General features: G+C 39.9%; 4 protein-coding genes across 4 annotated transcripts in view; 3 read left to right on the forward strand and 1 right to left on the reverse strand.

Annotated features, from left to right (window-relative positions):
• LOC117392469 (inactive serine protease 35-like) overlaps positions 1-15,318 on the reverse strand; it is a 28,808-nt gene that overhangs the window by 13,189 nt on the left and 301 nt on the right. The gene's annotated exons all lie outside the window — the stretch shown is intronic.
• LOC117392502 (leukotriene B4 receptor 1-like) lies at positions 3,252-4,168 on the forward strand. The gene has a single exon (XM_033990597.2). The coding sequence runs from the start codon at positions 3,269-3,271 to the stop codon at positions 4,166-4,168; it is 900 nt and encodes a 299-aa protein (XP_033846488.2). The 5' UTR covers positions 3,252-3,268.
• On the forward strand, positions 11,909-12,799 carry LOC117392503 (leukotriene B4 receptor 1-like). The gene has a single exon (XM_033990598.1). It carries the CDS (start codon positions 11,909-11,911, stop codon positions 12,797-12,799), a length of 891 nt encoding a protein of 296 aa, XP_033846489.1.
• LOC117392504 (type-1 angiotensin II receptor B-like) lies at positions 13,465-14,809 on the forward strand. Its single transcript, XM_033990599.2, has 2 exons — positions 13,465-14,209; positions 14,709-14,809. Exons 1-2 carry the CDS (start codon positions 13,465-13,467, stop codon positions 14,807-14,809), a joined length of 846 nt encoding a protein of 281 aa, XP_033846490.2.

Consider the following 15,318-nt stretch of genomic DNA (forward strand, 5'->3'; position numbering starts at 1 on the left):
CTCTTATCCTCCGCGATGACGTATCACGTATAACACATCAGACACGTCGCCCAAAAGTAGAGCCACAAGTGAGTGAAAATGAGCCAAAACAAAAGTCTTTGGAGAGCTTTTTCACAAAGGGGAAAAGGCCAACTGAGGAGCCAGAAAAGGAGCCCATGATCTCCAAGAAAAAGAAAGCTAAAGTTAACAGACAATACCAGGAGTCCTACTTAAAATATGGGTTTGTCGCTACAGGTGACTCGCACTCTCACGCGCAGAGTCGGCTCTGCGTAATATGCAGAAAAAGCAAATGAGGCAATGAAACCTTCAAAACTGCTTTGGCACATGGAGACTAAGCACCTGGGATTAAAAGATAAGATTTAGAGTTTTTTGAAAGAAACTAATGTGAGCAATAAGGAAAGAAGAAACAAGTGCAGGACTCCCACTGATGCAGCGGTATGGTGAGTTGTATTTTTTATGCACTTAACTTATTTTTGCCATATTTATCTGCCACGTATAGAAGGTCGGTCCGTGAAAATAATACCTACATTATTCCGGTCCGTGGTGAAAAAAGGTTGGGGACCACTGGGCTACAGACTGGCAAACTGGGGTGGTGGTCCCTCTGTGTAAGAAGGGGGACTGGAGGGTGTGTTCCAATTACAGGGGAATCACATTCCTCAGCCTTCCCAGTAAGGTCTATTCCAGGGTACTGGAAAGGAGAATTGGACTGATAGTCAAACCTCGGATTCAGGAGGACCAGTGCGATTTTCATCCCGGCTGCGGAACAGTGGACCAGCTCTATACTCTCCGTTGGGTCCTTGAGTGCTCATGGGAGTTTGCCCAACCAGTCCACATGTGTTTTGTGGATCTGGAGAAGGCATGCAACCTTCGGTGGTTCGGGAACCACGGGATCTCATATCTGCTGTTTGCAGATGATGATGTCCTGATGGCTTCATTGAGGCAAGTGTGAAGTGGCTTGGATGAGAATTATCTCCTCTGAGGCAATGGTTCTCGACCAGAGAAAGGTGGCTTGCCCTCTTTGGGTGGGTGGAGTCTCTGCCTCAAGTGGAGGAGTTCAAGTATCTCGGGGTCTTGTTCACGAGTGAGGGAAGGATGGAGCGTGAGATTGACAGGTGGGTTGGTGCAGGGTCTGCAGTGATACGGTCTCTGTGTCAGACTGTCGTGGTAAAGAAGGAACTGTGTCGAAAGGCAAATCAATCGATTTACCAGTCAGTCTACGTTCCTACAATTACCTGCGGTCATGCACTCATCTATTGAAGCAATGTCATTTTAACTGTTCCATGGAGACATATTTGCATGTCTGGGCAAAATATGTGGGCAAAATATGAAGGGAGTAGGTGCAGAATGTAATTGTCTTGAATGGGTGGCCAAACTTACTGAAATAATGGGGACTGTGCAATGACTGGAATGTGCAATCTTTTGTATGATGCAATAACTGGAACTGTGCAATGAGTGTAATGTGCAATAATGGGAACTGTGCAATGAGTGTAATGTGCAATGAATGGAATGTGCAACTGTGTGGAATGTGCAATGAATGGGATGTGCAATTGTGTGGAATGTGCAGCCATGGGAACTGGCTGTGAATGTAATGTAGTGTGCAATTTTTAACTTGACCCTTTTGTGACCCCAGCCCCTGGGACAACAGATGGAAATTAGCCTTGGGCTATAATCTGGTGTATTTACACTCATGTTGAATCATGTCTTTTCATCAATATGCATTGTCCCAGTCAAATAAATAAGTGAGTGAGTGAGCGAGCTTTGGGTGATGACCGAAAGGACAAGATCGTGGATACAAGCGGCCGAAATGAACTTCCTCCACAAGGTGGCTGGGCGCTCCCTTAGAGATAGGGTGAGGAGCTCGGTCACATGAGAGGGGCTCGGAGTAGAGCAGCTGAGCTAATTACGTTTTCTACTACGGAAACATGACATTTGAACAAATGTCATTCTACTGCTGTGCTGCTAAAATAAATTTTCATTGCACCTACAGCGTACATGCATGCTCACATGCTCTATATCAAACGGTAAACAACAGTTGAAATCAGGTAAAACCGGTCAGAAGTGGTTGACACAGAGAACTGATACATATCAGGTTGTGGTCACCCCTGTGCAGGTGGACCAGAGAGTATAGTATAGTATAGTAAGTAACTTTGTAAACCATTTTGACTCCTCAACTTAAATATATAACCTAAAGATTAGTTTTATTGTGGTCAATTAAGGGTTTCACCTCAGGAAGAGGGGAGATGGGAGATGGTATACCAATTTGTGGGAGAGACCTTCGGGGTCTGGTGGGTCATTAAAGACCTCACTGGGAATCAATAGGCCTCTTGTGGAACTGTGACATTAAAGGTACAATATAGAGAGCATTACAGAGAGACTATATATTTTAGTTGTACAACTATTCCTGTGTATTACTGTTGATTTTGTTTTCTATACAGTATTGTGGCTTTTGGTTTTAGATTTAGATGTTATTTTGTGTGTTTGGGAGGGAACCTGTGTGGCAGATACCTACGTTATATATGTCTTACACACAAAATGTATTTAACTGTGAAAGTGATAATGGTTGTTATGTTATGAATTCTGCGTTTTCTTCTACAAGGACATATTTTAATCAAGCAAGACTTTTTTGAGTTTCTGATTTCTTCTTTTTTCTTGAGTTTCTGATTTTCCATTTTCAGATTGTTTTGTAATTATGGGCCATCAAAACCTGTTTTTATAGACTCTGGTGGTCATTAGCCATTTTTATTTGGATCTTTTTTGGGGGTATTATGGGCCTAGTTTAATTTATTATTATTATTATTTTATTGTTATTACTTTGTCTGCTTTATTAGTCTGTTAAATATATTATTTTGTTTTTGGACTTTTGCTGCTCCAGTGCTGGGTTGGAGGTGGTTGCTCGCTTGGTAGAGTGTTGGTGATAGGGTTCCTCACTTCTGCGGCATCACTCTTCATCTGCTGTGGTATTTTTCCACCTCCTTCACATATTAGCACGTTTTAGTTAATTGTATATGTGTGTGTGTTTTACGGAGCGTGGTGAAACAAAGTTAAATCTAAAATCTATCCCTCTATTAAGGCTTACTATAATACTCTCAAGTTATAGCAACTTTAGATCATATCAAGCATGTAGTTTGTTCTTCCAGGAAGACTGTTTCTTTCCTTCCGCTTTTTATGTGACTCTCGCAGTTTTTGGGGTTTTTTTTAGAATCTGAGCTGGTGTTTGGTGTCATTTGTCTTGTTTTGTGCTCAGAAAGTACAAGCCTCTGCAGCAGACATGGACCTGACCTCTGCTAACTTCACCAACTCCTCAACTGCAGGACCTCCATCTTCAGTTTCTGGTTTGAGGACCCTGGTCCCAGTAGGACTCATGTCACTCTGCTTCCTGGTGGGATTCCCTGGAAATATAGCTGTTTTAATCCTCAGACCAAACTGGCAGAAACTGTCCAGGCTGACCCAGTGGCTGATGATGAACCTGGCCTTGTCTGACTTGTTGTGCTTGATCACTCTGCCTATTTGGATCTACGCTGTTCTGTACAACTGGACTCTGGGCGTCACTATCTGTAAGATGGCTGGATTTGTTGTACATTGTAGTATCTCCAGCAGTGTACTGACCATAACTGCTCTGAGTGTCCAGCGCTACATGCAGGTCGTACACCCGCAGAGATGTATCAGATTCAAGATGAGACTCCTTATCCTGTTGTGGCTCATATCGATGGTCCTCTCCATTCAAGCTTTAATGTCCCGGCAAATTATCAAAGATCACCATCAGATGAGCTGTTTTACTAAATACAACTCTACACAGCATGTGGCTATGTTGCTCACTGAATGCTTTTTTGGATTCAGCTCATTCATCATTACTGCATGTGCATATATTTTTCTGCACAAAAAGCTAAACCAGGCAGTATTTTTCAACAATCCATTTACCTTCAAACTTGTCACCACTATCATAGTGACATTTTTTGTATTCTCAATGCCATACTTGGTTTTTAATCTTGTGATGGTGGGAGGTGTTTTAAGTAACAACTTGAAGATTGTTGCATTTTATCCAACTGGCTTAAACTTTTTTGGAGGTTTAACATTTATCAACAGTAGCATAAATCCACTTCTCTATGCATTTTCCGGTGGAATATGTCATAAAAATACAAACGTCCAACAAGATTCTGATTTTCAATAGATAATCTTTCAAAGTACTCGTTTAGACACAACAACAAAATTATATAAAAGTGACCACTTTTTGTAAGTATATTGAAACCATGACCCTGTCTGAAAGAGGTAACAGTGGGAATTTGGTTATTTGGGGTTTTACGTGTTTAGTTTACTTTTTAGGCCTACCAGCATGGAGCAGCTGAGAGAAATACTGCATATAACAGTCTTCCTGAAGACCAATCTATTTAGTTGAAAAAATTATGAAATTATTACATTTTTTGTGTTACAAAGAAAAATTTTAGATTTTTGCTTGTCTTTCTTGTTCTGTTAAGCACTTTGAATTATGTTCTGCGTACAATAAAACTTGCCTTGTGTTGTTGTGTGAAACTATGTGTTTCTGAGAATATACTTTACTGAACAGAAAGCTACAGGTGGTAATTTTCAACAATGGTTCCAGCTTTTTAACTTTTTTTTTTTTTGTTTGCAAATGCCATACTTTTTGATCTTGTGATTGTGACAGGCAACGGAACAATTTTTCACTTTTGTAATGATCCCTATGATTTTTTTGCTGATAAATTCATCTTTTGATTTGTATAGCGCCTTTCAAAACATCCAAGTTGCTTTACGGTGCATTATTCATTCACTCCACAATCAGTGGTTCCAAGATACTATTGTAGCAAAGAAAAGTTGGCCATCTGCGCCATCGGTCCCTCCAAACACCACCAACATTCACACACACCACATTCATACTAGGCAGTGTGGGTAAAGTGTCTTGCCTAAGGGCACAACAACAGTTTTTTTTACCACTGTCGCCCCACTGTGGCACCAGGCTGTCCCATCCAAGTACTAATAAGGTCCTGTATTGCTTAGCTTGTAAGATCTGATGAGATCAGGCTAGACAGTACAGGCACAAACTTTAAACTGTTTAACGTTTATCAAGTTTTACATTTTTATCAAGTCAAAACACGTAGCCTAATTTAAAGTGTAGATTTTCTCAGGTTTCTCAGAAAGATACAAAAAAAATGTAGTTTTTAGAGTCCATAAGGCACCAGTTACATGCTTATGTCAAAGGATAGAGTTTATGGAGGGTTTATATGGTGACAAAAGGCAAAAGTAAAAATTCCCTTTAGACTCATTACTAGTAGTGTCCTGGTTTAAAATCAACAGGATAAAAAAAAAAATCACTATTAACTGTTTAGAAGGACAGGACTGTATGGCACAATTTGATGTACGTGACTGATCTGTGCTGACTTACACTGGTGAACTCCCAAATAGAAAAATCTCTATTGTATCTGACTTTGAAACTTATTCAGTTTAAATTTCATTCTATTCTTGGTGTTTCCCACAGTAGCTGCTCTTTGTTTCATCCATGTTGTCTGAGCGTCACACACACTTTATTCATCAGTGTCACATATTTTATATAATATTATATAATTTGAAGCTCTGCCAGCATTTTACAAAATTACCTACTTGAGATTAATATTTTTTATATCATTATGTGTTAGCTAAGACTTATGATTTTTTGCTGTGGTTTATTATTTTTTTGTTGAAAGGTAGTGACTGGGGCCTTTCTTTTAGTGATCACATGTGTATGTGCCCAAAAGGGAGAATTTGGACAATATACAAACCCTAACCCATTGCTTACTTTCTTACAAAGGTGGAAAACGTCCTGTTTCCCATGCAGCAGTGGTCTTATAGAACACAAGGGGAAGATAACAGCCATGTTCTGGTCATTCTGGTTATCTTTTTGGTTATCTGCAGCCCCTCTCATCTCAGGAACTCACCTTGACACAAACCGACACAAACAAATTCTAATCCTACTCAACTCTGTTTCATGAATTGAGCTGACAGAGCCCTAATGTGTATTGCCCCTGTCGACACTGAGATATCATTGAAATTTATCAAATGTTCAACATTTGTCTTGAATTACTTTACTTAACTAACTCACTCAGAATGGGAGGAAATCTGGCCACATGTAAAAGAAAAAAGAAGAAATGAAAACTGCTTCACATGCAGAAAATTGTGCTCAAGTACAGAGTGTAACACCACAAGTCAACTGTACGTTTGTGCATCCTGGTTACCTGATCAGTCAAGCTGTATGACATAAATATGTGTTTATAGCCTTCTGTAAACAGTTGTTAACCAGAAAATGTTTGGATGCAGTGTTTCTTTATATTTCTTTTTTAAATATTTATTAGTTTTGTGTTTTTGCCTCATCACTGCAGTCAGTTTAATGGCATGCATGTCCTAAAAAAAATGTCCATCTGGTACTAAAAAACCTCTTCAGTTATAATTGGAAAGAAGAAACCCAATTCTTCTAGGAATTTTCCATAGCATTAACAACAACAGTGCAGTGCTCAGACAGGTACACTTATAATACAGCCTCATGTGGCACAACATCACCTTAAACACAGCCCTGCACTAGAACAGCGCTCACACTCACATCACAGATGCAAATCAAGACCGCATTTTTCCTGATGAAACGTGCTGTATTTCCTTAAAGCAGAGTAGGTGCAGAACGGCTAAATGTTCCTCCACACATGTGTAATAGCATCATTATTATAACGCTGTTACTTCATAAACAGACAGGTCACAGACCAGATGGGCTCCTACCTGCCCCAGCTGCTGTCACTTTATTGCTCCGTCTGGATCCTCCATTTCACACAAACGCTGAAACTAGCTCACAATTGATTAAATGACTGCCTGTATTACTAAGTAACATCTATTTACTAGAAACGTGAAGCTAAAAGCGAGTTATTTTTCGTCAGTTGTGCCATCAAATTTTTATTTGATGCTGCTGTTGTCTTCTCCTGTTGCCTATGCACTCATGCAGACTAGAAATCTCAGATGTCTCTAAAACAACCTGCTGGCCTCTTCGGTTGTAAAAGCACATGTTGAAAGTAGCATGGCATGGCCTCCGTAGCACACAGGACAACAATACAAGTTAATGAGATATTTGGAATCACACTTGATGCAGTTTCCTCAGTGGCCTGTAGGGTGTACCTACCGTGACTTCAACCACCCTTCAAACACGCAGAAGTGAAGGGAAAACTGGATTATTTGGATATATTCTGATTTACGCCCTGCCACTGATAGGCAACACATACATGGATGAACTACATGTTTTTTGCTATCAATTAGTTTTATTGTGTGTGAACCCAAGGTCTGTGTAACCTTCAATTAAATTTAATTAAATTATTTATTGTCATTGCCCAAGGAAAAACAAAATTATATTTAGAGCATTAAACTCTAAACATGGTTAGCGTAAGTATTAGTATTAGCAACTGATGAGTAATTAGCTCGTCAACTGGCACACAGGCATTTGCAGATCCATTCATTTCTTTTGTCACCACTTTGGACATTTTGAGCGGTCTAAGTGTTGATAAATTGCTACATCTGTTTAATTCTACCTGCACTACCGTTCTAGACTCTGTTGCTCCATTTAAAGCCCAAAGACCGTGTCTCAGTCATGGTTAAATGAACACATGCATGCACTCAGGCGAGATTGCAGACGTGCTGAGAGACGGTGGAAAAAGGACAGGCTTTGGGTATTTTAAGAGACTGTTTGTGTAATTATCAAATCTGTAGTGTGCCAAAGCTAAGTACATGTCGAACCTGATCTCTAAAAACAGTCATAGACCACAAATACTTTTTAATACCCTAAACTGCCTCGTGAATTCTGGTGCAGCAACCAGTAATAGTAATGTCAGCCTCGTTGTGTGAAAGATTTCTCAACTTTTTTGTGGAGAAAAAATGATTTTATTAGGGACTCAGCTTAGCTCTGTACAGCTGCTGATCCCTCCTTTGATGTGTCTCTTGGTGAACTGTCAAATGCTAAAACCTTCTGACTGTTCACTTGATTGTATTCCCTCCAAGTTCCTAGTAGATGTCTTTGATATGATTGGTCCCTGTCTTATGATGATTATGAACACCCCTTTGAGCTCAGTGTCATGATCCGCACTGTCCGCTCCTGGTTTTCCTCCCTGTGTGCTCTTCCCCCTCCCTCACCTGCCTGTACCTGGAGCTGGGCGGAGCTCTCGGCTCTTCCCGTGCGCACCTGCTGTCCATCTGGCTAATCACCACACCTGCCATGGATAAGAGGAGATGGGGGAAGACACTCGGGGCGAGATCGTCTGTTTGTACTCACCCTGTCTGTGCTGCATTTGTCGTGTCTCCTGTTTCCTGTGTTCCTGTCATGCCTGCGTTCCCGTCGTGCCTGTGGGTTCCTGTGGGTTCCTGTGTTCCTGTGTTCCTGCTCACCTCCGGATCACCCCCTGTTCGTACTTTGTCCCATTTCTGCATCCTTTGGTCCGCTACACTCACCCGTTACGACACTCAGGCTGTGTCCTTAGTGCTTTTAAACATGTCATTGTTCAGCCTTTGCTTAAAAAACAAAATTTGGATTCTGAGGTTCTATCAAACTATAGGACAATTTCTAAACTGCCTTTTTGTCAAATGTTTTGGAGAAACTGGCCTTTGTGCAAATTCAAAACTACTAGGAAGAAAATTGCATCTTTGAAAAAGTTTAGTCTGGTTTTAAAACTCATCACACTACTGAGACTGCACTTTTACGGGTTTTTAATTATCTTATTTTGATTGTTGATTCTGGTTCCTCCACTGTTTTACTGCTTTTAGATTTGACTGCAGAATTTGACACTCTGGATCACCAAATTTTGATTTTCCATCTTCTTCAACTATGTTGGCATCAACCCAGCCCTCATAATTCAGACGTGGACCAACTTAGCTGTGGAGTTCCTCAATTTTAGGCTCGTTACAGTTCTCTTTGTACATGTTGCCCCTTGGCCAATTTTTAAAAAACACAAAATCTCCTTTTATTGTTTTGCTGATGATGTGCAGGTTTACCTGCTCTTTAAACCCAGCACAGATAGCATCCAAAGCCTCTTAAGTGTCCTTCAGGATATAAAGGACTGGATTGCTCTAAACTTTTTAAAGCTAAATGAATAAAAAACAGAAATTGTGGTATTTGGGGCTTTATCTGATGCCAAAACTTTTCTAGATCTTTGAGTTGCTACTGACATCAGTCTGCCAGAAATCTTGGTGTTGTTCTAGATGGCTCTTTTGAATTTGATCAACAGATCACCCAAATAGTCAGATCTGGCTTTTACCAACTGTATTTACTCAGTAAGGTGAAGTCATACCTGAGTGCCAGGCATGTCATTCATTGCTTCATCACCTGCAGATTAGACTACTGTACCTCCTTGTACTGTGGATTGGACCAGGGCTCCATCCACTGATTACAGTTAGTCTAAAATGCTGCAAAATGCTCACAGGCACCAGGAAATATGAGGATATTTCTCCTGTGTTGGCCTCTTTACACTGGCCCCCTGTCAGCTTGAGGACTGACTTTAAGATTCTGATGATGGTTTTTAAATGTCTCCATGGGTGGCCCCTCCCTATCTCTCTGAGCTTCTGTCTGTCCATGTTCCCAGTAGAAGGTTGAGATCAGCAGACCAGATGATTCTGGATGCTCTAAGGACCAGCTAAAAACTCAAGGGGACCATGCATTTGCTGTAGCTGGCCCCAGACTCTGGAACAATCTCCTTTTGGGTATTAGAACAGCCCAAATTTTAAAAAAAATTGAAATATTTGTTGAAAACTCATTTGTTTGCACTGTTTGGACTCTTGTACTATATTGCATTTGTTGTGGTCTATTGTATTTTTTTCATGTTTTGTTTTATAAGATTGCACTTTATGTATATTGTACAGCACTTTTGGCAGTGGTGGTTGTTTTTAATTGTTCTTTATAAACAAATTTGACATGACTTGACTATTAGTGCAAATACTCAGAATGTAAACATATACACTGTTGTGGTACTTATAGCATGTAACAACATGACAACAAAGGCAGAGGAAGATACAGCAGTATAAGGTGTAGATGAGTTTGTTTCATTAATGCTGAGTCCAGTTCACAGTTATGGTAGGTGCGGGGAGTGGAGAGTTATGGGGGGACCTAGGGGGAAGGAGGGGGTAGAGGGGGACAGTGCTCGTTGTTGAGTCTGATTGCCTGTGGGTAGAGGGTGTGAGCCATTCTAGTGGTTCTAGTCTGAAGTGACCAGTACCTCCATCTGGAAGAGGCAGCATGCTGGATGGGAGCAGTCCCTGAGGTGTACACAGTGGCAATCTCTGAAAGGTCGGACCCAGTGATTTTTTTTCAGCGGTTTTCACCGCCCTCTGGAGTGCCTGCTTCTCTGCCTTAGTGCATCTCGAGAACCACACAAGCACACCATACATCAGCACTCTGAATGGCACAGTTCATCAAAAAAATTCATCAGCTTCCTTAGGTAGAAGAGGCATTGCTGATCTTTTCCTACAGCTGAGGTGATGTTTCTCACCAATCTACAACTCTATCCTCAGACCAAAAACAAACAGCAACAAAGAGAACAATAGCGGGCCAGTAAGTGTTGAATAGGGTCGTGAAGGCTGAAACTGGAGACAAAAGCTGTTTACAGTTTCAGTGTAGTTGGCCTCGCCCTTCAGATAGATATAAGGCAATCTGACAAGAACTCAAGCGGCTTGGATGAGCAGCGAAATGCCTTCACTCCTGCAACGATTGGTCCAGTTGACAGATTTAAATTTTGTCTTGTGCTATGGTTCAGACCTGGCCAACTGAGGGATTACACTGATATAACTGCTCTGAGTATCCAGCGCTACATGCAGGTTGTACACCCACAGAGATGTATCCAATTCAAGAAGAGACTCCTTGTCCTGATGTGGCTCATATCGATGATCTTCTCCATTCCTATGTTAGTGGTTCGACAGATCATGAAAGTAAATCAGAAAAATATCGACTGTATTCCAAAATACTCCTCACATGCACAACATGTGGCTGTGTTGCTCACTGAATGCTTTTTTGGAATAAGCTCATTCACCATAACAACATGTGCTTATATTCTTCTAAACAGAAAGCTAAAGCAAGCAGTATTTTTCAACAACCCACCCACCATCAAGCTTGTTACCACTATCATAGTGACATTTTTTGTACTGTGAACGTCATACTTGATTTTTAATTTTATGATTGTTGGCATTTTAAGTAACAACATGAAGATTGTATAAATCCACTTCTTTATGTGTTTGCAAATGGACTATGTCAGACAAATACGAATTTTCAAGAAGATTAAATTTACAATCAATCACAAAAACATTGCAGACTTATAGTTCTCAATTATTTATTATGTGCAATTCTGTGAGTTTGATTAAAAGGTTATATATACTTATACAATTTGTTAAGTTACTCTTCTTATTATAATGTTTAAATATAAATATGTTTTAAAATTTTCAGAATTTTGTTTGTTGTTTTTGTTTTACTTTTTATGACTGCAATTTAGCACCTGTCCACCAGATAACACCCTAGGCAACTCCCTGGTTTGCCAATATCCCTATATCCCCTGCGCACAGCGAGATTAATTTACTTTCAACAGGCATTTGTATTTATGACTTCCCTGTGCCCATTGACAGATGTGGTCTTGAAATTGGACTCATCCTTTACTCAAGCCAGTGGTTTTATTTATACTGTAGCCCCATAATGGATGGGTAAAACATCAGTAATGGTAAAAAATGGAGACAAACAAAACAATACACTTACTGGGAGGTACAGTCCTATCTGATAAACCTGACCAAAGATGTGTGAGAAACAAAGCTTCCCTGTGAGCAATATTAGAATACAATGTGGTTTACATTAACATTTGCCAGTTCCCTTTTTCATGACCAGAAGTGGTAAGCCTCATTTTGACATTAAAACTCAACAGACATGGAAATGCTGAACCAGACCTCTACTAACTTCACCAATTCCTCAGCCACAGGACCTCCAACTTCATTCTTATGGGCCTCCAAAGATCTTGCTCCTGCAGTGCTGCTGTCCCTGTGCTTCCTTGTGGGATTCCCTGGAAATATAGCAGTTTTAATTCTCAGACCAAACTGGCAGCAGCTCTCCAGACTGACCCAGTGTCTGATGATGAACCTGGCTTTGTCCGACTTGCTGTGCTTGGTCACTCTGCCGGTTTGGATCTACGCTCTTCTGTATATTTGGCCACTGGGTGATGTCGCATGTAAGATTATAGCCTTTATTGTATATTGTAGCCTCTACAGCTGCCTGATGACCATAACTGCTCTGAGTGTCCAGCGCTATATGCAGGTTGCGCACCAACAGAGATGTCTCCAGTTCAGGAAGAGACTCCTTGCCCTGTTGTGGCTCATGTCAATGGTCCTCTCCATTCCGGCTTTAGTGTTTCGAAAGACCATCAAAAACCAAGAGAGGATTAGCTGTCTCCAGAAGTACACTTCTTCAGCACAGGAAGTAGCTGTATTGCTCACTGAGTGCGTTGTTGGTTTCACCTCATTAATCATTACTACTTGTTCATATATTTTTCTGAACAGAAGGTTACAGCAGGCAGTATTTTTTAATGATACTTACACGATAAAACTTGTCACCACTATCATATTGACATTTTTTATACTGTGGACACCCTATTTAACTTTTAATATTGTGATTGTTGGAGGCATTTTGACTAACAACCTGACAATTGCTAAGTTTTATGATCTTGCCTTTGTTTTTGGATCTGTAACTTTTATTAACAGTGGTATAAATCCACTCCTCTACGCTTTCGCTCTTGTATGTTGCAAGAGCAATGGTAGTCAGTAGTGATAGTGATAACAAGTATATGTTTGAGTGATAGCAATGTACATTAATGTATTGTCCACCCTATATGGTACTGATTTTGATTAAAGTTTAGTTGGGATGTACTGCACTGTTCATGTCCACCATGCCAACAAGGGAAAAGGACCAACCTCTGTGTCGTATTTGGTTTTATCTGTTTAGAGTTTCGACTTTTTTTGTGTAAAATTATACACTTGATTTTATGTGCCAGCACAGAGTAACAGAGACATACTGCATATCGTTGGGTAAATGTTCAGTAATATTGCAGTTTAAATAGGTTCTGAAGCTAAAGTATAAAACCAGGAACATCCCTCTTATAGAATTGGAACTACAATCTCTTCACCTGCTCTTCTCCTTCTTCACAGCCTTTATTCTTGTGGAATTTTAGGGATCTGGTCTGATTTAACATATCACCTGCAACCAGCCGTAGATAAAATATGTAGTTTTATTTTGTTTTCATGCAAAGACAACAGGCTACAAGTTATGATCAGATAAGCATGCAGTTTTTGAAGAAGTTAAATTTAACCAGAAAGAAGACTTTTTTTTCCTTCCCCTTGTTACGTATCTCTTGCTATTTAAGAAATGGAGCTGGTTTAAACATGAGCAGTTTCTGGTTTTGTGATTAGAAAGTACAAGCCTCTGCAGCAGACATGGACCAGTTGAACCTGACCTCTGCTAACCTCACCAACTCCTTGACTGCCGGACCTTCAGCTTTGATCCCATGGGACTTTAAGTTTCTGGTCCCAGTAGGACTTATGTCACTGTGCTTCCTCGTGGGAATCCCTGGAAATATAGCTGTTTTAATCTTCAGACCAAACTGGGAGCAGCTGTCCAGACTGACCCAGTGTCTGATGATGAACCTGGCCACGTCTGACCTGTTGTGCTTGATCACTCTGCCTGTTTGGATTTACGCTGTTCTGTACAACTGGGCTCTGGGTGTCGCCACCTGTAAGATTATGACATTTCTGGTATATTGTAGTATCTACAGCAGTGTACTGACCATAACTGCTCTGAGCATCCAGCGCTACATGCAGGTTGTACACCCGCAGCGATGTATCAGATTCAAGAAGAGACTCCTTATCCTATTGTGGCTTATGTCGATGGTCCTCTCCATTCAAGCTTTAATGGCGCGACAAATTATTAAAGACCAGCATCAGATGAGCTGTTTTATAAAATATAACTCTACACAGCATGTGGCTATGTTGCTTACAGAATGCATTGTTGGATTCAGCTCATTCACCATTACTGCGTGTGCATATATTTTTTTGCACAGAAAGCTAAATCAGGCAGTATTTTTCAACAATCCATCTACCTTCAAACTCATCACCACTATCATAGTGACATTTTTTGTACTGTGGATGCCATACTTGTTTTTTAATCTTGTGATTGTTGGAGGTATTTTAAGTAATAACTTGAACATTGTTCAGTTTTATAATGATGGGTATGACATGTTTGCAGGTTTGACATTTATCAGCAGTACTATAAATCCAATTCTCTACGCTTTTGCAGCTGGAATATGTCGTAAAAACCATCAACAAGATAATTCACAATTTATATATAATTCATAATTTATATCTATACCAGGTAACACCTTTGTGTATAGTTGAATAAAATGTGTAGTTTTACCATATGTTTATTTTAAGACCACAATTAAATATTTCCTGCTTAACATGCACAATTGACATATTTTAAGTTAATCCATAAGGGACAGCACAACACATGTTTGGCCATGAGTTTTGGGTTTTGTGTGTTTAGTCTTTAGAATCACTGAGGCAAAAGATACACTGGTTTAACCAGCCTACCATCCACAAACAGCTGAGAGAAATGTTGCATTGTACAAGTTTCTGAAGCTGAATTTTACTGGTAAACTTTGGGACTTTCCGACTTGTCACAGGAAAGGTTTACGTAGCAGGAAATAGTGTTGTGCAGATATTTGTACCACACATCATCACAAGAATGATGTGTGGTACAGATATGTTAATAGATGCCAGTTGATGAAAATGGCAACACTCATCCTGCCGTGTTTGAAAACTCTACATGTACAGAAAAATAAGAATACATTTTTAATATGAGGAGAGGATAATATGAAATATGACAATAGGAATGTCCAATTGCACAATCACCTAAAGTGAAGTTAGGTTACCACTTGTAAAGTAGCACTTGTAGAATCTAGTGAATTTAACAAAAGTTAACATTGAGGGATGGGGAGAAAGAGAGCATAACAATGTTTTGGACTGTTTCTGCCCTGCTTCTTGTTACCTGTCTGTTGCCATTGGCAATTATATGTTGAAATAGTATGTAATGAAATAAAACAGGTTTCAGTGTTGTTGTTTTGTTTTTGTTTTTTTGTTTTTTGTTTTTTGTTTTGTTTGTTGTTTTGTTTTGTTTTGTTGTTGTTTTTTACCCCAGAACTCCTCAAAAACAGTATGACAAACATATTTTTTCAATATTATAAGCCCAGTGGCTTGATGTAAAATGCTAGGGGGTGGGTGTTGCCATATCAG

Source organism: Periophthalmus magnuspinnatus, chromosome 24, assembly GCF_009829125.3.
Source record: "Periophthalmus magnuspinnatus isolate fPerMag1 chromosome 24, fPerMag1.2.pri, whole genome shotgun sequence".
NCBI lineage: Eukaryota > Metazoa > Chordata > Actinopteri > Gobiiformes > Gobiidae > Periophthalmus > Periophthalmus magnuspinnatus.

Coding starts and splice junctions, on each gene's coding strand:
- LOC117392502 (XM_033990597.2), top strand. CDS start 3,269: ATGGACCTGACCTCTGCTAACTTCACCAACTCCTCAACTGCAGGACCT.
- LOC117392503 (XM_033990598.1), top strand. CDS start 11,909: ATGGAAATGCTGAACCAGACCTCTACTAACTTCACCAATTCCTCAGCC.
- LOC117392504 (XM_033990599.2), top strand. CDS start 13,465: ATGGACCAGTTGAACCTGACCTCTGCTAACCTCACCAACTCCTTGACT. Junction 14,210..14,708: donor TAATCTTGTGATTGTTGGAG/GTATTTTAAGTA, acceptor GACTTGTCACAG/GAAAGGTTTACGTAGCAGGA.